The sequence below is a fragment of the Pan paniscus genome, chromosome 10 (genome assembly GCF_029289425.2).
Source record: "Pan paniscus chromosome 10, NHGRI_mPanPan1-v2.0_pri, whole genome shotgun sequence".
NCBI lineage: Eukaryota > Metazoa > Chordata > Mammalia > Primates > Hominidae > Pan > Pan paniscus.
Genome location: NC_073259.2, coordinates 89,779,627 through 89,803,935, shown reverse-complemented (window position 1 = coordinate 89,803,935; position 24,309 = coordinate 89,779,627). Strand labels below are relative to the sequence as shown.

Below are 24,309 nucleotides of genomic sequence, written 5' to 3'. Positions count from 1 at the left end.
AAAAGATTCATCAGAGTTCACAAACTCAGGGTCCCCTGCTTTATCAGGGTCCCTCCACAGATCCCCATTCCAAGTTGAGTGGTCCTATTCTTTTCCAGTCAATAACATCACTTTAACAGTAGACACCTGGCAAGACACCTGGCACCTTACCTTACAAGAAATCCTGTGTATATACGTATATATACATATATACACACATATATAATGTGTGTATATATATACACACATTATATATACACATTCTATTACTTCTGTCCTGCTAGAGAACCCTGATTAATACAGATTTTGGTACCAAGAGTGGTTTTAGAGGAACAAAATATTAAGAATGGAGTTATTTTATTGGTTTTGGAGCTTCTGGAGTTGGCTGCTTAATATGATTCGACCCCAAAATGCTAAGGACTCTACTTATAATAGTATGGAGAACACTGATAGTCTTGGTGTGAACATATATACATATACGTACGTGTATGTATATATGTGTATGTACATATACACATCCTATTACTTCTGTTCCACTAGAGACATACACACACACACACACACACATATATATACTTCTGTCCTGCTAGAGACATATATATATATATATACACACACACATATATATATGAGTTTATTAAGTATTAATTCACATGATCACAAGGTCCCACAATAGACTGTCTGCACACTGAGGAGTAAGGTGAGCCAGTCCAAGAACTGAAGAATTTGGCGTCCGATGTTCGAGGGCAGGAAGCATCCAGTGCAAGAGAAAATGTAGGCTGGAAGGCTAGGCCAATCTAGTCTTTTCACATTTTTCTGCCTGCTTTATATTCTAGCTACACTATCAACTGATTAGGTGGTGCCTATCCAGATTAAGGGTGGGTCTTACTGTCCTAGCCCACTGACTTTAATGTTAATCTCCTTTGACAACACCCTCACAGACACACCCAGCATCAATACTTTGCATCCTTCAATCCAATCAAGTTGACCCTTAGTATTAACCATCACAGGAGTGTGTAGACAAAAAAACTCATATTTAAAATAAAATGTTAAGAAGAAGCATTAGTACATGTGGCTACTATAGTATTATATTCTGGTGTGGACTACTTTGATTGATATTAGGCACTAAGACTAATAATGGCTTTCACTACTTCTACTTAAATCTGGTTGACTATTCAGGAGACAAGCATATCTCATCTTAATAATTCATTGGGCATCAAAAACAGTAGAGTCAGATTTATATTGGTATGGGGGATGTTTTTTCTTTGAATAAAAAATATTTACCTGTTCTTTTTTTTTTTTTTTTTTTTTTTTTTTTTGCTCTGTGCTTCTTTTGTTCCCAAATTTCTCCAGATGTATCGACACAGTGTTTCTCAGAGTGGGATCCCTGACCTAGCAATATTAGTACCACCTGGGAACTTAATAGGAATGTAATGAATCAGATGTAATGAATCAGAAACTCGAAGGATAGGGCCCAGCAATCTGTGTTGTAACAAGCCCTTCTGGAGTGTCTCTTGTATGCTAAATTTAAGGGCCTAAACTAGAGGAACTGGTGCAGGTGGTAACTCTTCTCATGTGAATTGGCTCACCTAATGCCTTATGCAAAATTGCTACTTTAAACAGTCTTTCTCAGTTTTAATATATTATTTACACTCTTTGCAGTGAAGTTAGCAGTGATAATGTCAAGTTTCTCAGCTGAAATTTACTATGAAGACTGTATCTTCTTAACAAAATATCCTTTAACTCGTGATATTTTTTTCTGCCTCCCATTATCAAAGTTTTTCTTTCTGTGATACCTACCATGGGTTAGCCTTTAACTATGCTGTGTCAACTGTATGTGGGGATTATACTTACAATTAAAACTTGTATTTGACATACCAGTGGGACTCAAGGAAATCAAAACTCTTCTTGGAAACAGTAGGAACATCTCAGCCAGTAATTAACAAACGTTGATTGCCAAGGAAATTCAAACCAAGGTTTAATAAGGAAGGAATTCTTGTAAAAATAGACATAATAGCTATATGTAAAAATAATATCTCTCATGTATAAGGAATTTTTATGTTTTGTGTAGAATTCTAGAGAGTGAAAGTTATGAGTACTGATATATGATTAGTATGTTGAAGCTATTACAATATGAAGTTTGCCTGAAAATAGACTAGGCTATCCTGTGAGGTGAAGAGTTTCCTGTAGTTAGGGGTATTTAAGCCACATCAAATTATGGGTCGATTGGGTGGTCTAGACCCTTCCTCCTCAAGTGTAGTACCATCTGGGAGTCATTAGAAGGGTAGAGTTTCAGGTTTCACCCCATTCCTGGTGAATCAGTATCTACAACTTAACAAGATCCATGGATGATCTGTATGCACATTATGTCTGAGAAATAGTGCTCCAGTTGACATCTAATGAATTTTCGTATTATTTTTATACTTCTTATAGGATTGTGTTGTGTTGTAAAATTTAAATAACAGTCTAGAATAGAAGTTGGGTAAATACATGAGCTTGACCCCACTTTCCATTGTAAAGTCGCTAACTGAATTAAATACTTCCCTCAGAAACAAAGATTGTTTCTTGGATATTGTAGTTAATTTTAAGTGAACAGTTATTTACATACTAGTTCTTTGTTAACTTTGGACTCTTGGCGTTTCACAAAAGTAAAACACGTCTTTTGGCTTTCGTGTAGCACACTCAGAATATTTTCAGTAACCCCCAAATTATATTCAGTGTTTAATCCTCCAATTCCTTCATGCATGTCCTCTTCATTTTCACCAAACCCAGGATTCGTGACTCTCCCTCACAGAAACGTTCCCTTTCTGCTCAGAGTAGGTACTGATTTTGTCTCCTGCTTCCTCAGTCTGTATGAATGGACAGCAGCAACGGAAAGAAAAGAGGGTAGGTAAAGGGAGGTGGAGATATAAGGGGGACTGGAGCGCGATGGAGAGACCAGACTCTGCTCAAAGCTAAAATTTACTCGGGCAGGGAATACTTAACATACAATTCCCATTACCAAAACAATACGAATGAAGAAGAACTGAAGAGGTAATGAGAAATGACAGATGCCGCCACACCCTAGATTGGCTCAGGTCCCTACAACCATGACTACCATGCCCTGGCCCAGTGGGAAAAAAGCTGCTTAAAGAAATGACAAGCACAGAAGACCGGGGAGCCAAAAGGTGCCCAAGTCCGTTCCCATTCCCACCAGCGCAGGCTGACACAAGCGAAGGCTGTAGAGCCCATTGTGTGAAAGAAGCCCAGGCGGGGAAGCGTGTGCCCCCTTCCCACTTTGCCCATCCCTGGCCCTCGCCTTCGCAGGGGGCACTGGGAGCAGAGCGAGCCTCGGCAGCCCGGGAGCGGCTCTGGGGGAGACGAGTGTATCCGCGGGCGCGTGTGCGTGAGGAGGAGAGCAAAGACGTGATTACTTCAGAATTTATTTAAGGGCCGGTGGAAACCACTGCAGCAGCTTCCAGGGGAAGCCCTTGTTCCAGAGGAAGAGGAGGTGGTGGCTGCCAAGGAGGAGGAGGGGAGGAGACGGAGGAGGAGGAGTAGCAGCCACCGCACGAGGCAAGTGAGGAGAGAAGATGCTGTAGCGTCCTCACCGGCTGCCAGCAGGTTGGTTCTTCCGGCCAACTGAAGCAAGCAAAGAGGCTTGCAAAAAGGCCGGGAGGAGAAAAATGGGTGTGTGTGCTGTGGCGGCGGGGGGGGGGGGGGGGGGGGGCCGGCGGGGGGGAGGGAAGGGGGGCCGGGGGACGGCGGGGGGTGATGTTTGCCTTTCCAGAGAAAAAGCGCCTCCTTTAAGTGAAACGAGACACGGGAGCGCGCGGAAACAGGCTGGGGGCCGGGAGGAGACCTGTCCTGCTTTTTGCATCCCTAGGGACTCGTTTTCCTTTAGGTTTCTAACTCCCAGGGTTAGCCTTAAACTCCAGAGGGGCTCCAGGAGGGGAGACTGGGTGGAGAACTTCTCTCCCAGATACTTCTCACGCCTTTTCTCCAAGCTCTCTTTTGGAGGGACGCCCCACACACCCCGGGTGGCCCGGGCGCGGAGGGGAAGCGGCGCCGCGTGGTTAAGTTTCTGAAAGTCAAACCCAGTCCCCGGTCTCCGGTCTCCGCCCCGGGTCTCCAGCTGCACGCGGGGAGCTGCGGCTGCTCTGGCAAAGGGGCCGCGGCTGCTTTAAGAGCCGCCTCCCCCTCTCCTCCTTTGACAATGGTCTGAACCGAGCTCTGCTTCCCAAAGCAAAATTTGTAATATGCCATTTTTCCGATGGACGCTTCTCCTTTTGGCTGCTGACGGAGCCACGGGAAGATGCCGAGCTCCTGCCACGCCACCGGGCCGGGGCACGTTCCGGGAGGGCGCCGGGGCACGCGTGTGTCTGAGCTGCCTTTCTCCTCCCGTTGCTAGGGAAATGGTCCAAGAGTGCTGGGTGTGAGCCTCCCTTCTCCTCAAGCCGGAGACTGCGGTTGTCACTGATCAATTGAAGAAGCAAGGACCCGAAATCACAGACATTAGGTACAGAAGCTGTCTTTGAGTTTTACTGTCTCCTTTCGCTGTATTTTTTGACCACCTCCCCGGCCCCACCCCGCCCCCAGGGAAGATGAGATGCAAATTCCTCCTTGTTGATTACCGTTAGGTGCCTTTTGCTTTCACCTCATCCTCTCCATCTCCTATCTCTCTACCTCCTGCCTACTTGGCTGTGTCCTGTTGGGCAGGATGAACAATTTTAGTGTGGAAATGATGAAGTCAACTTCTTCAAGGTGGTGGGGGGTGTGGCTGAGAGATAACTGTCCAGTAGTGTGGGTTGAGCTGGCTCTGGCTGTCTGTAAATGCACTAGGGTAAAGAAAGTGTAAAATGTGTCCATTAAAGGTGATAATCATATTTCCCGAGGACAGAGGCTTCCAAAGAGTTAAATAGGAGGGAGAATATTCATGTAATGTAATCAGACAATGGCTAGGATTTCTCTCACTGAATTACTCCTTGTAGGTTAACTGAGGTGGAGCTGGGATAGTTCTTAAGACTAAATATTTTCAGAAGAAACTCACTATGGATAATAATTACATTCTTACCTCTAGTAGGGCCGAATTCCTAGTGATATGATTAAATAAAGTCATTTGTTGACAGAAAAAAGAAAAAAAGCTTTTTGTAGCACTCTCATATCTGAAGAGGTACTGCTTGGATGGCATATATTGTTAAGGAACACATTGGATCTTGAAAGCCCTTGAGTGAGGACTCCAGTGGGCATTCAAACTTTTATTTTGAAATCTGAGAAATTTAAAAGACAGTCAAGGTTATGTGCTAAGAATAAAGGAGTTATTTTCCTGATATAAAATTCTTCCGGCTAAATTTAAGCACTGGGATAATTAAGCCAATCAGATTTATTATTACTTTTTTTCTTTCTCAACAAAATTAACAATGTCTCTGACTAGGTTTCAAAACCTTCAGTAATTTAATGAGGAAAGCATCAATATCTAGATGAAGATAACATAATTTATATATCAAATTGACTTTGAGGGGGGAATGATGAAAAAGCAAGTATCAAGGCAAATTTTTAAAATGCCCTTTCTGGCTTTTCAGAAATTATGTGATGAATGCAGTTTTTAGTATTGAAACTGATTATAAAAGTTAAAAGTGATGTATCTGGGTGAAACGCACTAGACATTGAATGACCATAGCCTTCCGGACTGTGCAAGCTGCTTCAGATGTCATCCATTTTTTAAAAGGGTGTTTAACTCTTATATTGAATATATATCTTTAATTGCCTTTAATACTTAAAATGTGCAAAATGTGCATTTAAGAAATGTTATACTGCATTTTAAGGATTAATCAAATATTTTGTAATTTATGTTAGAATCTGAATTCTAATGAAAGAAACTAAGCTAGTTCATGAAAGTGGCCTTATTTTTTTGTAGACTATTTTTTTCTAATTTTGATAAGAAGACTTTGGATTTACTCATTTGGGTTGACTGCAAGGTATAAGCAGCATATATTCATCTTATTTCCTAAGCAAATTTTGCATAATTTGATTTTTATAAATTGGATTTGAAGAGTTCAAAAGTATCTACTAGAATTAAACCTTTAGACAGAGCAGCAGAATGAGTCGTAAAGGTAAAATATTGTTTCTACAAAGATTAATGTTGATCACTTTATAATAGAAATTAATACTTACATTTGTAATTGCCCTTTATATGTTTTGCTGTGTGTTCTCAGTCAGGTAACCTATTATATATTTTCTTTTTTTTCCCCTAAGCATAGATTATTGGCCCTCTTTCATGAAAGAGAGAACTAAAGTTTTAACATGTAAAGTAACTTGTCCTGGTTCACCTGCCTTAGGAGTGGAATCAAATCAAGTTCTTTTGAGTGTAGATTTAATAGACTTTCTAAGTCCCTAAGCCACTTTTCATCATAGCATCTTTTGACTAAATCGAAGACTACCTTTAATGTTGATTTAAGACCCTAAAGTTTGTGAATGTTTATATCCCATGGTAAAACTAAGGGATTGTTATGATATTATTTTCAGGTGAAAATTATACTGGGTTATTCACTGCTATTATGCTTTGCCTTGGAATTTAAAGTTGTTCTGAGTGATTCAGGGTGGAAAGGGATTAATAACTTTCATTCAAGAAGGACGTAATTTAAAATATAGATTTAAGAATTTAAATCTATAGGTAACCCTAAAATTTAAACCCTTTAGGGTTTAGGTAACCCTAACGTTGTGAGTGTTTGGGCACAAATTGTCACGATGCTATGATTTGCTCTCCCAGTACTTTGTTTTAACCTTAAATGTCAAAAGTAAACATATTGGCTCCTGGTAATCATTTCTCAGAATGACATAGCTGCTCAATGTGTAGATTTCATGCATGGCCTGCTAACTAATCGTTTTAAATAATCAAATGTGTTGGAACACTTTTTGTTGTTTTCCAATTCCTTTTCAATTAATATAAAGAAAATTTGAAGCATCTAAAAAGAGTCTGTATTTTCCATCTTTGTGATAGTCTTTGAATGAAAATCAAATTGAGATAAATGCAAGAAACAGTTTTATCCATTAAGTGTGTAACAGTAGTATCAAGTGTGGGTATCAGGGTGTATGTGCTTATATTCATTTTATGTGTGTTCTCTGTTATATATTTTAGTGTGCATACAAAATTGAACAAATTAAATTCCTGCCTTCAGGTAGCTCAGTGTTATGAGCAATGAGCAAAACTTCAAAGCGTTTAAAACTTTCCTAATATTCAATGACCCCCTTAATTTTTTAATATAGGTTATCAGTCACAAAATACTTTACTTACATCCTTTTTAAAAGTTTTTCTTAGTTTTCAGGAGTCCCTGACCAGATCATTCACAGATAATTGAATTTCGCTCCTCAATAACCCAATTTATATGAAGACTCACATAAAAAGTAATTAAATATTGAGCTGTTAAATCTTGACATTCTATTTGAAAATATCACCAGAAATATTTTCCCCAAGGACAGGAATGTATAGGCAGAAAAATTAATTAACCTTGCATTATAAAACCAAACAGTGCTTCAGGATCAACAGCCAAACCTGCCTTTCTTTACATCAGCCTTTTGCAAAACCAAGCCATCTAATTAATAGCTGCTGGCCATAGTACAACAACCAAAAATGAGATGAGTTTGACTTTTCTTTGAAACATTAGCTAGAGGATGAAAGAGAAAATGAGGTAATTTCTGATTTTTAAGTTGCCACATAATTGTTCAATCATGCACCTAAGTGTGTTTTGTCTATTTTAAATCAAATTTAAAAATATTCTGAAAACAGTTCATTTATTTCACGACTGAGAACTTGTGATTGGCAGCTGAGATGTGAAGTTACTACATTAGCTAATATAATTTATGACATCTGTTTTGCGGAATATTTGAAAGAGTGCTAGTTTGTATTGTTTGGATGAAAACCAGACCATGCAGTTAACAGGAAAAAGGGAATATTAAGTGTAATGATGAGTATAATGCTCTAAACAAATTTATATACCTCAGTTTATTTCATAAGGTTTTGGTCTAATTCAGTCAGTATCACTTATCTGCTCTGGGTAGACCACGTAGGAATTCAGGGAGAGAGCATATAAAAGTAATAAAATGGAAAATGTAATGTCAGAAAGCTTAAAACTAGTCAGTTTGAAAAAAATCGGTTGACTAAAAAACAAAGTAAAAGCTGATTATTATATAAAATAAATACTCAATGATTTGTATATTTTCCACAAGAAAGAGTAAACTTTAAATCATTGAATTACCTAAGTCATTCAAGTCATTTACTTCCTACCCGTTAAATGCCAGACACTGTGCTTGCTATTAATAATATACAGTAATAACAAATAAGGGTAACATAAAAGTATTTGCTGTAAGAGATTTGTAAACTTGCAGATAAGAAAGGTGATGAAATAATAATAGAAATCACATGTTTATGTAAATTGAATTAGGTGGGATAAATCATGAACAACAATTTTGAGAAACAGGTGAAACCAAGTTGCATATGGGAGGTGAGATAAATGTGATATCGTGGAAAGAGAAAGCACTTAGGCTGAAGGAAGTAAATGGATCATATTTCATTGATTTTGCTTGGCTGGATTTGGGGCAACAGGTAGGGGAAATAGAGACAAATAGGCTAATAAGCTGAAAAATATTTAGTGAATTGCTCTCCAAATGAAATTATTGGAAATCATTTCTTTACTAAGACTCCTTCCCACTTACTTTCTTTAAGCAATGATGTGTGAAGTGATGCCCACGATTAATGAGGACACCCCAATGAGCCAAAGGGGGTCCCAAAGCAGTGGCTCGGACTCAGACTCCCATTTTGAGCAGCTGATGGTGAATATGCTAGATGAAAGGGATCGTCTTCTAGACACCCTTCGGGAGACCCAGGAAAGCCTCTCACTTGCCCAGCAAAGACTTCAGGATGTCATCTATGACCGAGACTCACTCCAGAGACAGCTCAATTCAGCCCTGCCACAGGTATGCTTCCTGGTAGCCTTTGTTTCTCCTCTTGTAATTCAACATTTGATAAGATTCACTTTACTCCCATTCTTAATGTTACTTTTCCACTTAACATATGTGATACACACGTTTTGGTGAGAACAACTTAGGAATAGATGATTAGTTCACTTGAAACCTTGCCTCAAACAAAATCATGGACTACTGATGGTGGTTGGGGGTTTGTGTGAGAAGCAAGAGTTCTTATCCGGTCTTTGTTAAAAATTGTATTTATGTGTTTTAGTGGGGTAGAAAACCACTTGTGGATCAGCTTTTAATGACCAGAATGTGGAGATAGTTTTATCTTTCTTACCTTTTAAACACAATATTGACATTTGGAAATATGTATTTTTCATTTTCAGTTGTGTGGTCTTTGAAAATGACCGTACTTTGGAAGTCTCGTGTCCAACTATTGTTTTTTTTTTTAAATGCCTAATATCTGCTTTAAAATTCTTGGAATTACTAATGTATTATCCTCTCCCTTGGAAAAAAAAACACTTTAACTGGTTTCTTTTTATTTTTAAAACATTTTGAAGATTGGTGAAAGGGAAAAAGTTAAGCCTCACTAACTTAACGTTGTTAGCTATATTTAAATATATTTCTGTCAATCCTTGTATTTTACAGAAAAAAAAAATCCTAAGATATTTTAAGAACTGCCAGCCTATTTATATACAAAGTTAATGATGAAAGTCAATTTACTTGTTTAAGAAACTCATAGGCTGGCCGCAGTGGCTCAGGCCTGCAATCCTAGCACTTTGGGAGGCCGAGGTGGGTGGATTGCCTGAGCTCAGGAGTTCGAGACCAGCCTGGGCAACATGGTGAAACCCCATCTCTACTAAAATACAAAAAATTAGCTAGGCGTGCTGGCATGCGCCTGTAGTCCCAGCTACTGGGGAGGCTGAGACAGGAGAATTGCTTGAACCCCGGAGGCAGAGGTTACAGTGAGCCAAGATCACACCACTGCACTCCAGCCTGGGACAGAAAGAGACTCCACCTCCAAAAAAAAAAAAAAAAATGAAAAGCATAATTGTGCCTCTTTTAGGTATGAGAAGAAACATAAAAATGAATGGAATTTTTGATAGTCACCCCCATTAAACTAAAACTTTCTTTTAAATACAAGGTTGATTGGCCCTCTCCTTAAAAGACAGTGTACTAAATGTTGAAGAGTTGAATTCTCTCCACAAAGTTATGGCTTGTAGCAAAGATATCTTTATAAATATTGAAAACTATATATTCAAAGTTGATAAAATTCTAAAGCTATCTGTACTATTAACTCATAGAGATATTTATGACTCTCAAAATGGAAAGGATCACTAAGAATCCCCTGTCACATCCTGATAGGTAAACCCATAACCCTGTGTGAATAACTGCCATCCCAGTCCTTTTCATTTTCAGGCAGTTTATCTTATATTGAGATGAAATAATGTTTTTAATAACTCTCACTTCTTGGTACCCTGGTTTGTGTCATCACACAAAATGTTTTGACTCATTTCAAAAGGCAGCTAGATAGCTACACCAAATATTATATTTTTTAAGGAAAATATTTTAGTCTTTGCAATTGCTCTTCATAAGGTGATTTCTAGAACTATCACCATCCTGCTTACTCTCTTGGAGGATTATTTGAGTTAGTTAATTCTCTTGTTAAAGTGGTCCCAGAACCAGTCACACTCTTCCTTATCTACTGTAAAAGTGGAAAATGGGGCAATCATTTCTTCTTCTGGATACAGTGTTTCATTAGTTTACACTAGGATTTTATTATATTTGGAGACAAGTTCAACATACCTTCAATGTGTACTGGGACAGCAGTCAACTGAAGTTTCTAATTGACTTGCATAGATGCTGCAGTGTGTTCCCATTTCCCTTCCACTCTTCTTGGAAGTTGATTCTGATCCTACATGTAAGACTGCATGAATCCCTCTTACATTTGTCTTTCTAGATTTTATTCAAGCTTGAAGTTTTCAGTTTACATCTGAAAGTAATTTGGATTTTTAAATTTTTCCTCTTCTGTAAAAAAAAAAGGTGACTATTTTACTTAAAAATGTTGTAAAAATAAAGCACTAGAACAAGATACTTCAGGAAAAAAAGGAGAAAACTGAAAAATATTTTTATACGTAACTGATTGTGGAGGTAAATCTCTTTGTAAAGGTACAAGAATGAAAATGTTTTATTTCTAGCTATTCAATTGTATGGAGTATCTAAATTATGATTGCCTTTAAAATGTTAAGTTTTAATTTTTAAATATACTGCCCAGCCTTTTATCTAAATCCCTTGGGGCCAGTTATGTTTTGGAGCTCAGAAGTTTTCTGGTTCTCTCTCTCTCTCTTTCTCTCTTACTCTCTGTTTCTTGTCTCTCTCTCTCTCTCTGTATATGTGTGTGTTTGTGTGTGTGTGTGTAGCATATTATAGAACAATCCTCCTGAAGGACTATGGGCAGCACCCATATTTCTGAATATTTCTGAAATTTTTCTGAAGATAATTCTATGAATATTCCTACTGCATGGTAAAAAAAAAAAAAGACTGTAAATAGTCTCATGATAAGTATAGGTCTGATTTTCCCACCCGTCAAATTCATTACATATTCACAAATCAAATATCAATTTCAGAGTGTATGGATTTTGGAATTGTAGATTAGGGATTATGAGCCTATACATTTAGATGGCTATAGTTCCATTCTAAATTAAAAATACTTTGAGGATATCTTTTTCAATATCAATTTGTATGTTGCTATTATAAATATCTGAGTACCCCTAGAAATCCACAGGTCCTTAGACAGTGATAATCATCTTTTTTTTTTTTTTAAGAAAGTGTTTAATAACCTACTCTGTATCTTTAGGGCTATAAGTTTTCTATAAGTAATAGAGGAATATTCTTCATCAATTGCTATTGTTGAAACTTTATGAATATTTTGTAAATAATGTGCCACTGTTTGGTGGCATTGCACTTGACATTTAGCTGGAAGGTGAAAATAACTACCATAAATGTGACTTTTGGGGCAGAAATAAAGCATGTAAAATTGAAAACCACTAGGGTAACAGAAAAATGAAAATTATTTCAGCAAACACAGGGTAGAATTGAAAGCAGAGATAAACTTTATGACATAGATGTCTTAAATTGCCTATTCAGTGCTATTAGGTCTTGGTGATTGGAGCTTTACTTTAGTCACTTTCTCTCCTATTATTTCTTTATAAAAGAATGCAACAATAATTTTTAACAATTTTAACCATGTAAATTATTTTATAGCCGTATTGTTTAGTTTTTCATTATGTCTTTGGGTATATCTGCGTTTAAAAAGTGCTGATAATTTCACATCATTCCACACCTCCAGGCCTGACGTTTCTAAGCTATGCCCTCAATTATCTAACTTATTAATGCACAGATCCATTTTTATGTTCCACAGAACCTCAGATTCAACATGCTCCAAACCCAGTCATCATCTACCTCCAATTCACAACCTAAGTGTGCTCTAACTCCTTACTTAGGCACCTTAAGGGTCCTTATAGTTGGTGCTTTCTTCCTTCTCTAAATTCAGTCCTCAGTGGGCCACACTTTTTGTACCTCTTAAATAATTCTCAAATCTCTCTACTGTTCTGTTTTTCTTGGCACCTGACCCTGAAATTCTTTGCTGCATCTCCTAACATTTCTGGTGTTGTAAATATGTCACATTATATGCTTGAATAATACGACACTGTTTGGTGTGTCCCAGCAAACTCCATTCTTTTTCCTTCATTCATTTTCATCTCTCTACCTATAATGTTTTTCCTCAATGTCTTTGTCTGGTTAATTTCCCATCCCAGCCAAAAGTTTATCTCTTTCAGGAAGTCTTTTCTGAACCCTAAGTACATTTGTTCTGTGTGCCTTACTCTTATCATTTATCATATTGTAATTAAATTGTCTGTTTTTGTGCCTGTTCCCCAACCTAAACTATAAGCTCCTTGAGAAAAGGAGCAGATCTCAATAATGCAAAACCCTCTGAACTGCCAAAGTACTAGGCCCATAAAAAAGGCTTTTAAAGTAAATGCAGAAGTAAATATATGTGCATTTTGATGTAGAAAGAACAATAAACTTGAAATAGGAAGATCAGATTTGTACTGTGACCCAACTACACATCACCAGTTTGAGTCAGAACTTCAGATTTCCATGCTACAAAAAGTGTTTAATACTAACACCTCATAGGGTAACTTGTGATGATTAAAGAATATGAGACAAATAAAAACTAATTAATGTATAAAAAATTAAATATGGAATTACTTGCATTTGTTTTATCCAGAATGCTAAAAGATGATCATTTCTATACATATATGTGAATAATCATTAGGATAATTGGAGTAATTTACTAGGAATATTGACAAAATAATCCTACACATTTTTGAGAATGGGGGAATAATTGTCACTTATTAATATATTTGTTAAGAATGTTTGGAGAAGAGGTAAAGGGAATGTGCTTCCTGTTGCAAAATGTCATATGTAGAAGTTTAAAATTTGTTTTCATCACCGTTTTTAGCATACACTGAGGGTCCACTGTGCATTATTAAATAGCTACATATGTTTGTAAAGGGGATGGGGAAAAAAGTTTGGCTCTTAGACAGTTTAGGGAATAGAGTTGCTTGGAAAAAATACATAAATGGGCCCAAATAAATATAGTACTGGAAGATTATAGAAGTACTGAAAGTATTTGAATTATGAAGTTGATATGTGATTCACTACAAAAAGTTTCATGTGGAAAGTGATATTAAAGAGCTATTTTTGAGAAACGATTGGTAAAGATTCTGAGATATTCCATGTGGGGCAGTAAAGTTGTGCAGATAGAACTTTGCTGAAGGACATATGGGAAACCAAAATTCAGCATATGCTGTGCTTCCCAGGCTAGGCTTAGGGTCCCTACTTTGCACAAAGAAGACTCTTTGGGGAATCTTGTTTGTTTAGTTTTAAAAGATTAAATAGCAATCGATAATGAAAAAAAGATTTGTTTGATGAAAGGTTATAGGATGAAAGTGAAGTTCTATATAGTGGCTGTGAAGCGTAGGCTGTTATTATGTGTGGTGCAAAATAAAGACAGGAATTTCTATGTGGTATAATCTGGAGAATTTGGGGTGAACTGATGACCAGATCATGAATAAAAATTATTCTACAATCTTGATTTTGGATGGATTACATAATATTCATCAGTTATCCATTGCTTAAATAATGCTATAAAACAACACAAAAACCTCAATAACATACAAAAATATGAGTTTGTGGAATTCAGCTGATCTTGAATTGGCTGATCTTGGCTGGACTAACTTTATGTCACTGGCTAGCTGAATGTTGGCTGTGTCAGCTTCATGTCAATTGGCTGTTGTCTGATTCTGATCCAGGACAGCCTTGGCTGAGCCAACTGGGGCCATTCACCTCTATACCATGTGTCTAATCCTGTAATGGGCTAGCCCTGGCAGGTTCTCATGATCATGGAAGAGGAGTAAGAGCCAAATGGGAATAAGCAGATGCTTCTTAAACTTCTGCTTAAGTCATTTTTGGTAATGTCCCTTGGCCAAACCTAGAGAGAGTAGAAAGCAGAACAGAATTAAATGGCAAAGGGTATGGCTACAGGATAAATGAAACACTGGGATTATTACTGCAACTGACCTACACAAATGTTACTAAAAGAGTCATTTTGGTCATTTTCATGTTAGAGAAAGCTTATTGTGATAACCTTCTGGTGAAGTGTGGAGATTTGAAATAGAAATGTGACCAGAAAACTAGAAAAGATAATTGAAATATAAAGACTATTGAAGAGAAAGAATGGTCAGGGATGGGTAATGTCCTGAATGGCCAAGGCTTTGGACTTGAGTCAGAAGATCTGAATTTGAATTGGGGCTCCTTCCTTTGTTAACTGGAGGACCATTGGAAAGTCACTTGATTTCTCTCAAACTCTGTTTCCTTAATTGAAAAGAGTAAATAATATCTACCCTTAAGAGTGATTGAAAGGAGGTATGAGAATGTGTTTCAGAAACCCTGAGCATTTTAAAATACCAGGTTTTTATATGTATAATTTGGGATGTGCTGGTGTACGTCTTGATGAGAAATTAAAAGAGGCTACTTATGGAGGACATATATATCTTTTGACATTCTAAAATTCAAACTATTTGAGTAAATCTTATAGAGAGCAACAGATTATGCCCTGACAGCACTTTTATTCTGAATGCATACTACCTAGGTATAATTGGACTTGCTACTTACTAGCTCAATAACCTTGGTCAAAGTGCTTACTTCAAATAATGATAGAAACTGCCTCATAAGATCGTTATGAGGAACAAATGAGTTGGAATATGTCAAATGATAATTCCATGCCTTACAGGTAGTACATGCTCAATAAATGTTAAATGTAGCTATTGTTGCTGATATTATCATTGTAGATATTGTCATCATTATCTTTAGCCAACCTTAACTGCACAATTTTACTGGGTAATAATGAACACTAGCACAAATTGAGAGCACTAAAAATCCTTACTCTCTTCAATCTTTATCAAATTTTAAAGGTCTTTTGATTTATCTTTTTAAAAAGTTCTTAACTAAATTTTCCTAAATTTTCCACTTCCACCATGGCCAGTCACACATGTCCCTTGATTACATCAAACAACATCCCTTCCTATTGTGCTGCGATTATAACTGGCTCCTTTGTTTTCTGTGAAACCTAATACCAGCACACTGTTTTATCCCTTACCTGTCAAAGAGAAGCATGCTCCATCTTTTACCTCCTGTTATAGCCATCCTATTTTCTTAATGTGTATTTCTCTCTTCTAGTTATTTTTTCTTTTGGCCAAATAAAATATCTGCTTGCTTTCTGTATTGCTCATTGCTTCTTTTTCTTTTTTTAACCCTTGCAATCAGGCTTCTATCATCATTGTTTTCCTAAAATAAAGTACACTCGTATATGTCACCAATATTTTGCAAATCTAGTGATGCTTTCATATTCTCCATGTCCCTTGAATTCTTTGTGTTAAGCAATGCTATTAATTATTTCATGTTGAAATTCCCATGCTCTTAATTCTCCATAAACATTCCCTTTCTAGGCTAGTAGGTATGTTGTCCTTCAATGCTCATTATTTTCCTCTCACACACTTATCTATACCCATACTTGTCTTCATTTACTTACATTCTCCAGTCTTAAGCATTGCCCTTCTGGTATATGAATACTTATCTCTAAATCCCTGAACCCTCCCTTTTACCTCCTCTTTTGATTATTTTTTCCCTCTGTCTCTAGTGTCTTCAATTACTTTTCCTCTAAGCTGGCTATTTTGCAAGATGTTCAAATATATTTCTTAAAATTAAAATGATGACAAGTACACTTAACAACAAAAAAGTCCCTTGACTCTGTGTTTCCCTTTAGTTTTCAACTTATTTTTTCTTTTTCTATAAACTTATTCTCCAAGTTTATTCTCCAGACTTGCTCTCACTGTCTCAATTTTTTCGACTTCTATACTGCAGTCTGATTTTTCCTCTAACTCCCTGTTCAGAATGTTCGCTATCACCAATAACCAATTAATAATTGTAGTAGGTTTGTTTTATTTGACACTGTGCTTCTCCAAAAAACATGGATAAATGAATCTTATCCCCTTAACTTTCATGATACCATACTCTCTTAGTTCTTAAATATTTTGTTTTATTCCTCTCAATTTTTTTCTTGTGGCCAATTCCTTATGTAGTTACTTCTTAAGTGTTCAATAACAAAGATAAGATTAATTGTAATAGCTAACATTTCTGAACACTCCCACTATGCCATTCAGTATTTTATTTAAGCACCCAGATATTAAAGTGGGAGTGTTTTCCTCTCTCTCTGTTGGAGATGAAGCTAATTAAGTGAGGCACAAGACTTTATTTGCAGGAGATGCTAAGATATAGTCCAACCAGTAAGTTTTGTGTTAACTCAAACTCCATATTCGGACTCTACAAAGATTGAGTTGGAAAAGCTAAAAGAGAAATACTTTTGTTTTGGAAAGCTGTTTGTTTGTTGTACCTAGTCTACCACTCCATGTATGAGAAATGAGAGCAGTTCCTGCTCACCTTAGCCAAGTGAGAAGAGCTTCGGGAAAAACATTCAGAGAGCTTAACAAGTTTCCTTTAGAGAGTAAAGGATATAGAGTCTAAAATCTAAAAGCAGCCACAGTGGCTGTGGATGCCCATACAGCAGATGAAGGAGTTTCAAGGCAGGCAAGTCCTCATAGTTCTCCAAGGTCAAGAAAAAGGTTGGCAATGTTTGAAGAGCAACTGCGGTCCTCATGAGGGGAGCTTGCTTAGGGTTATCTTAAGCCCATAGGTGAGTATACTCGCAGAAGCCCAGGTTCCAAGGTGGTGAATTATGAGCAACAAATTTGGAGGATTGATTCCAGAGAAGAGAACAGACAGAGGGGTTCTTTGAGAATGCCACAGATGCACTCCAGAAGAAGAAGAAAAAAAGGTCATTGCTTCCACATTTGCCATTCCAGAAGTCCCAGACAGTGGTGACACAAGGGTCAGCCACATGCCACTGTGGTCTTTCCCCTCCAAGTTTCTTTTCACAGGCCCTGAGTCTGAAGTGGTCAGAAACAGTTGCTGTGAGTGGGTGAAGTGAGAATAAAGAGAGACCACCAGACTCCTACCCTCCAGTGCAGACTTCAGGGCTTGAAGTAAGCCTGAACCAAGTGTAAGGGGAGAAACTTTAGGTTAGATGGGACCTTAGGGCTGTGTCTCTTTTATAATCCTATTTCAAACCAAAACTATAATATCATTAGTCTAGACTAGACATTTTCATTATAAAACAAAAGATAATTAATTTATTGTCTAATCATGCTAGAGAAGCTAGGACGGCTGTCTGAAATTTTGTTTCATATTAATTTCTTAACCTGAGGGAATCAGAGGAGATAAAATGGTTACTAAATTCAGCTTATTCATTAAACTGGGCAGAGGTATCATCTCAATTAATATTCCGAACATTCCAATGAGGCTGTTATTATTACTATTCCCATTTTGCAGATAATAAAACTAAGGAACAGAGAGGTTAGGTAACTTCTTCAGCACCACACAATTTGTAAGTGGTATTCACCAGGATCCCATTAATGACATACTTTTGTTTATACTCTGAGCCCTCTTCTTCATCTTGTTATGTTCATCTAGATTAAAAGAAGTATTAAAGTCCTCTGGAAACCCTGTTTAAAAGACATGGACAATAGAAAGCATTTCTTGTGGCTGGGCGCAGTGGCCCATGCCTGTAATCCCAGCACTTTGGGAGGCCAAGGTGGGTAGATCACCTGAGGTCAGGAGTTTGAGACCAGCCTGGCCAACATGGTGAAACCACGTCTCTACTGAAAATACAAAAAAAATTAGTGGGGCATAGTAGCAGGCACCTGTAATCACAGCTACTTGAGGGACTGAAGCAGGAGAATCGCTTGAACTCCGGAGTCGGAGGTTGCAGTGAGCTGAGATCGTGCCATTGCACTTAGCCTGGGCAACAAGAGTGAAACTCTTGTCTCAAAAAAAAAAAAAAAAAGAAGGAAGCATTTCTCATATTTCTCATGACTACCTCTAAGTTTTAGTAAGGCAAACAAATTATTATTAATGAAATTTGAAATGATTGTTAGAATTCATATAATTATACTGAATTTAATTACTTAAGGATCCCCAGTCTAATATTTATGATACTATACATTTACCTTTTTATGCACTGAGCATATTTTATAGACTATAAGATCCTTTTTATCAGCCAGAAACTGTAGGTTACATGAAAGGGTATTTAACTAGAAAGTAGAACACTTGGATTTCAGCTTCAACTTTTGCTAAACCCTGTGACATTGGAAAACCACTGAACTTCTGAGGTTTCTATTTACATACATACAAAAGAATTTACTATTTTCTATTGTCTTACATACAAAAGAATTATAGTCTCTCTAATCTGTTGTATTATTTTGCTAATTTTAAATGATTATGAAGGGCAAACATTTTAGATGTATTAATTTTATCATAACCATTTCATAAATAATTACTATTTATTCAACAAATACTTTAGGGCCTATTCTGTGTCAGGTTCTATGCTTATGGCATAGAGTTGCTATCTATATTTTATTTTATCTTGTCAATTATGGTTTCTAGGAATATATAATGGCAAATAAGAAGGCACTGCCTAAATTCTGCTGACTGTCACATGTATTTGTAAATTCAGTGAAACTGGCTGTTATTTTTAGTGATCTTATTGCCTTTTATCCTCTACTGTGATGAACTGTACATGTTCCTAGAAAAGGTCAACTTTTTCCCTTTTGTTCTAGATCTCATCCCCCCTTGCTATTCCTGGACAAAACGTTTGCATTATTTTTCCTAAATTATGAATCGGTCCATCTCTAATAAATTATAACTGAAAGCATTAAAATATGTACTTACATTTCTCTTATTTTTTTTTAAAAAAGCTATTAACACCCCCCCACCACTCTACCAAGATGCCACCCCACCATTTATCTTTCCCTTTACAGCAAAAGTTTTTTTTTTTTTTTTTTTTTTTTTGAGACGGAGTCTCACTCTGTGGCCCGGAGTGCAGTGGCACAATCTCGGCTCACTGCAACCTCCACCTCCCGGGTTCAAATGATTCTCCTGCCTCAGCCTCCCCAGTAGCTGGGGCAACAGGCATGTGCCACCATGCCCAGCTAATTTTTGCATTTTTAGTAGAGACGGGGTTTCACTGTGTTAGCCAGGATGATCTCCATCTCCTGACCTCGTGATCCACCCACCATGGCCTCCCAAAATACTGGGATTACAGGCGTGAGCCACCATGCCCAGCCTTGTTTGTTTTTTTAATTGGCTACATCTGTTCTTATTTTTCTCCCCAAATTTTCTCTTGAATCAACTCCTGGATTCAGGCATTCAGCCTGAATTCACCCTGAGTGGAGTGGATTTAAGAGAACATGAATTTAGATCAACTTCATCTAAACTGCTCTGTGAAGATTAGCAATATCTCCCACATTGCTAAATGCAACGGTCACTTCTCAGTCTTTATTCATGCTTACTTTATCAGCAACTTTAGACAGTGGATCCCCCTTCTTTCTTGACACACTTACCTCATTTGGCATTAGGATAGCCCACTTGCCTGGTTTTCCTCCTTTGTTTTTGGCCACTTTTCAGTCTTTATTATCGTTCACTTGCCATCTTCCTGGCATCTTAATGCTTGATTACTCCAGGGCCAGGATCCTGAACCTTGTCTTTTTCCATCTCTATTGACACTATTGATAATGTCATCCATCTGCTGGCTTTAAATATCATCTAAATGTTGATGACTTCAGAATTTTCACCTCTTCTCCAGACATTCTTTCAACTTTCAGACACTTATTGTCTAATGTAGAAACTTAACGTGTACAAAACTGAGTTCATGATCTTCACTTAGTCTTTGACATCTCAATTAATAGCAACATCAATCTTCCATTGGCTTAGGCCCAAAACTTCAGTGTTTTATTTCTTCCATATTCTCTGTGCAATCTAGCAGCAGTCTCTCAGTGTTTCCTGCAAAGTATGTGCAGAATTGAACCACTATAAGTACCTCTGCAACTCCATCCTAGTCAGAGTCACCATCTCTTACCTGAATTAGATGAAATTTTCCTAACTGTTCTCCTTGCTTGTGTCCTTGTAGCTCATCGATATAATTCAGAGCCATAAAAGAGATTCTGATTCGGATAAAAAGTAAGTCAGAGTTTGTTTCATATCTGCTCAAATCTCTGAAATAACTTAACGTCTTAATGAAAAAGCCTAGGTCTTTAACCAGGCCTACAATGTTAACATTTGCAATTCCCCTTTACCTATCTGATAACATATCTTACTGTTTTCCAGCTCACTCATTCTATCCCACCATCCTGGTGTTCTTGCTGTCCAACGGGTCAGGGATTCAACTGCCTTAGGGACTGCTGCGGCTGCTCTCTAGGCTTGGAAAAGTTGTCCCCTAAATAACCATATGGCTTGCTTTCTTTACCTTTTCAGGTCTTTACTCAAATATTTACTTAGTAAGGCCATGCCTGATCATCTTGCTTAAATTTATGAAATTATTACATCCCTCTTCCTCATACACCCAACCTCTCGTCTCTACTTTTCCTCCAAAGCACTTATAACCATCTAGTATAGTGTATATTTTATTTCTTTATCTTACTTTTCTCTTTCTTCCTCCATTGGGCTCTATGCTCTCTGAGGTCAGGCAGGGGTGTCCAATCTTTTGGCTTCCCTGGGCCACATTGGAAGGATGAATTGTCTTGGGCTACACATAAAATGCAATAACACTGATGATAGCTGATGAGCTAAAAAAAAAAAAATCACCAAAAAAATCTCATAATGTTTTAAGAAAGTTTACGAATTTATGTTGGGCTGCCTTCAAAGCCATCCTGAGCCACGTGTGGCCTGTGGGCCCCAGGTTGGACAAGCTTGAGTCAGGGGATTCTTTTATATTTGGTTCATAGCTGTATTTTCTGTCTGCAATATCTAGCATTTAGCTGGAGTTTAAAAAAAATACTAAATAAATGAAAACAAAAATTATTCTTTTTCTTGTTGTGTACATTCTCTATATCTACTCTATGCTTGTTTAGCAAATCATGCAATCATAAAAAAAACTATCATATATTAAAAATCTTAATGAAAACAAGAAAACAAATATAATTCATCGAGCCTTATGGCTCAAGTGTCTACAACACGAGTGTCATTATGTATGAGACCAGCATTAATGCTGCACCTCAAATCCCCTTCAAGAATGAAGTGGGTTTTATATCAAGAGGTGGTGGTGACATTGTGAATATGTTACAATCATAGCACTGAGGTCAGAATGTATATGATTTGCTTTGAAGGAATTTTTAAGAGATATTGACACAATTTCTGTGGATTTGAAATTCCATTTTTTTCACATTCTTCATGTTTTTTCACTAAGGAATTTATTTCTTAAACTAAGCCACTTTTGACACAAAAAAAGTGTATGAATATGAAGTTATATGACTTCATAATACTGCTGCCACTATTTATTATCTATATCCGACTTTCAGTTTGTGGAAGGACAAAATGAACAGTAGAATATTTTGATTAGTTTGTCACTTTGGAATAGTTTATATTTGAATTATTCTATTTTTTTTTGGCCTGCTCTTATTGTTATTCTGTCAGAAGGAATGATACCAACAGAAAAATAGTCATTAGTATTATCAAGATGAGTTTCTATTTAACCTGAGATTTTTTGCTAAAATTTATAGTCTAATTTGTTGTACTTAATATTACCATGTTTATGATTCATTTATTTTTATGAATCTTTGATGAGAAATTCTATATGCAGTAACAGAAACACTGAAATTCACACTATTTACTTTTCCTGAATAGTTCACTTCAGAGCTTTACAGCTCGAGGGTAAGTTAGCAACAACCATCACGATTCCTCAGTTTGTGAAAAGGAGAGTTTAGAACTGTGGTTGTGGACATCTTCTTTTAAAACATGACTATCACACTCTAAGTAGATCACACACCTTTGCATTGATCTCTGCAATTAAATTAGTTTACAAAATAGTATCTCTGAATTAGCTAAGGCTGCCTGGCTCTTAGTAAACCCTTAATACTTGCTGTTTGATTACTTAAGAGTCATAACAATTAAGTTATTTAAGAAAAGATTCATAGGCCAAACGTACATAGGGCTTGAATTTTAAGTTACAATTTGCATTGCAATCAGAGTTTTATTTGTGACACTGATAATTTAAAAAATACTCATAATAAGGCTCTACTATTTTCTCTCAAATATGATTAAATTTATTGAGTAAGATTCTGAATGACTGGCAATTTCTTCCTTGGGCCTTGAATTAGAACAAATTTCCCCAAAAATGAATATTTTAAATCATTTTTGCTTTTCAAAAAGTGAGATTGTTGGCCCTGGAACTTGCAATAGGTGCTACAGGAAGAAAATGAAATCTCATTGCTCTTGGCTCCCAGCTCTGCTTTCCCTCCTAGGTCAAGAAGCCCCAGGTTGTCTTCCAGGCAAGTACAAAGACTAATAGTTATTCCTAAGATATTTGCCAGAAGAAGGTTTCTGTTTTGAAGAGGTTTTTGTTTTTGTTTTTTTCTTTTTTAAATCTATAAGCCCATGTTAATATTGATGTTACCTGGAAGAAATTGTTTAGGAATTTATGTGATTAGAATTTGACACTATCTTGTTCTATGTACGGTAAATTAATTTTCATGTATTATTCTTACCTATGATTTTCTCTTTTCATGTCCACTTTTAGTGTAATCTGCTTCAATTAAGATACGTGATATAGTTCAAAATTTTTTATTAATTCTTATAAGAGTTTATAAGATGCATTGATATGTTGCTGATCGATAATAGATTAATTGACCAAGTTTTTTTAAAAAATTGGTAATTGAATTGAAAGTTTTCCATGATAAGAATATTATTTCATGATCTATTTCTAAGATAAAGGAGATAAAATCAGTTCTAAATATCAAAATTATATTATCTTTGTTAATTTTGTATATAGAAAAGTTTATTTTAAAATGCTTATAAAAAGGTTATTTAAAAGTTATGTTAGCCAATTGTCTGATCCATCATGCTATCAGAATACAGTACTATGAACTATATTCCATCTGGACAAATAATCTGTGGCAGTTGATGTTGCTTGAGTTAGAAAATCTCTTCAGCTAGTATTCCTTTTATAGAAAATGTGACTTCTGAAATCATAAGTTTTAGTAACTGTCAAATATATTTAATTTGTTTTTTTAAAAATGTAACTTCATTTTGCATTTCCACATCTAAAGTTCTGTGTTAGAATAATAACAAGTTTTATTGTCTCACGCTATAATTATAGAGTTTCTACTTCTTGCAATTCTTTTATTTTTAGCATATATTTTGAGGCTGCTATCAGTTTTATTTGACTATATCATATGTATAACTTCGTGGCCAGTTGAGCCTTTTATCATCATGAAGTGACCCATTTATTTCTGGACTGGTATTTTCCCTTGAATTCTATTTAATCTGATTTTATTACTAGTAGTAATGGTATTAGAGCAGATTTCTTTTCTGTTAATGTTTGCATTGTGTGCCATTTCTATATTTCTACTTTCAATGTGTCTGTGTTCTTATATATGTTTCCCACAAATAATAAACAATTTCTGAATTTTATTTGTATGCAGACTGATAATCTTTCTCTTTAAATTATTTGGTATCTTTATAATTACTGTAAATACTTGTATATTTGTATTTAGTCTACTATTTTACCAAGGGATTTCTATTTTTCCTATCTATTCTGTGTTTTTTTTTTTAAATCAACCTTTCATGCCACCATTTGAATTGCATTTTTTTCCTCTGTTATCTAGAAGTTTTACACTCTTGCTATTCTTTTGTTAACCTACAAATTACAAT

The 24,309-nt window shown here is 36.4% G+C and overlaps 1 protein-coding gene across 23 annotated transcripts in view; it reads left to right on the top strand.

The window, feature by feature from the left end:
* The first annotated feature begins 3,431 nt into the window (after positions 1 to 3,431).
* PPFIA2 (PTPRF interacting protein alpha 2) overlaps positions 3,432 to 24,309 on the top strand; it is a 502,911-nt gene continuing 482,033 nt past the window's right edge. For 22 of the 23 annotated variants that reach the window (XM_034936291.3, XM_034936292.3, XM_055095954.2 and 19 more), the window contains exons 1-2: positions 4,243 to 4,477; positions 8,681 to 8,931. In XM_034936291.3, the coding sequence (XP_034792182.1) occupies positions 8,683 to 8,931 (249 nt within the window). In that variant the 5' untranslated portion in view covers positions 4,243 to 4,477; positions 8,681 to 8,682. Of the gene's footprint in view, positions 3,583 to 4,242; positions 4,478 to 8,680; positions 8,932 to 24,309 lie in introns of those variants that run through there. The other variant, XM_055095939.2, reaches the window with a different exon arrangement.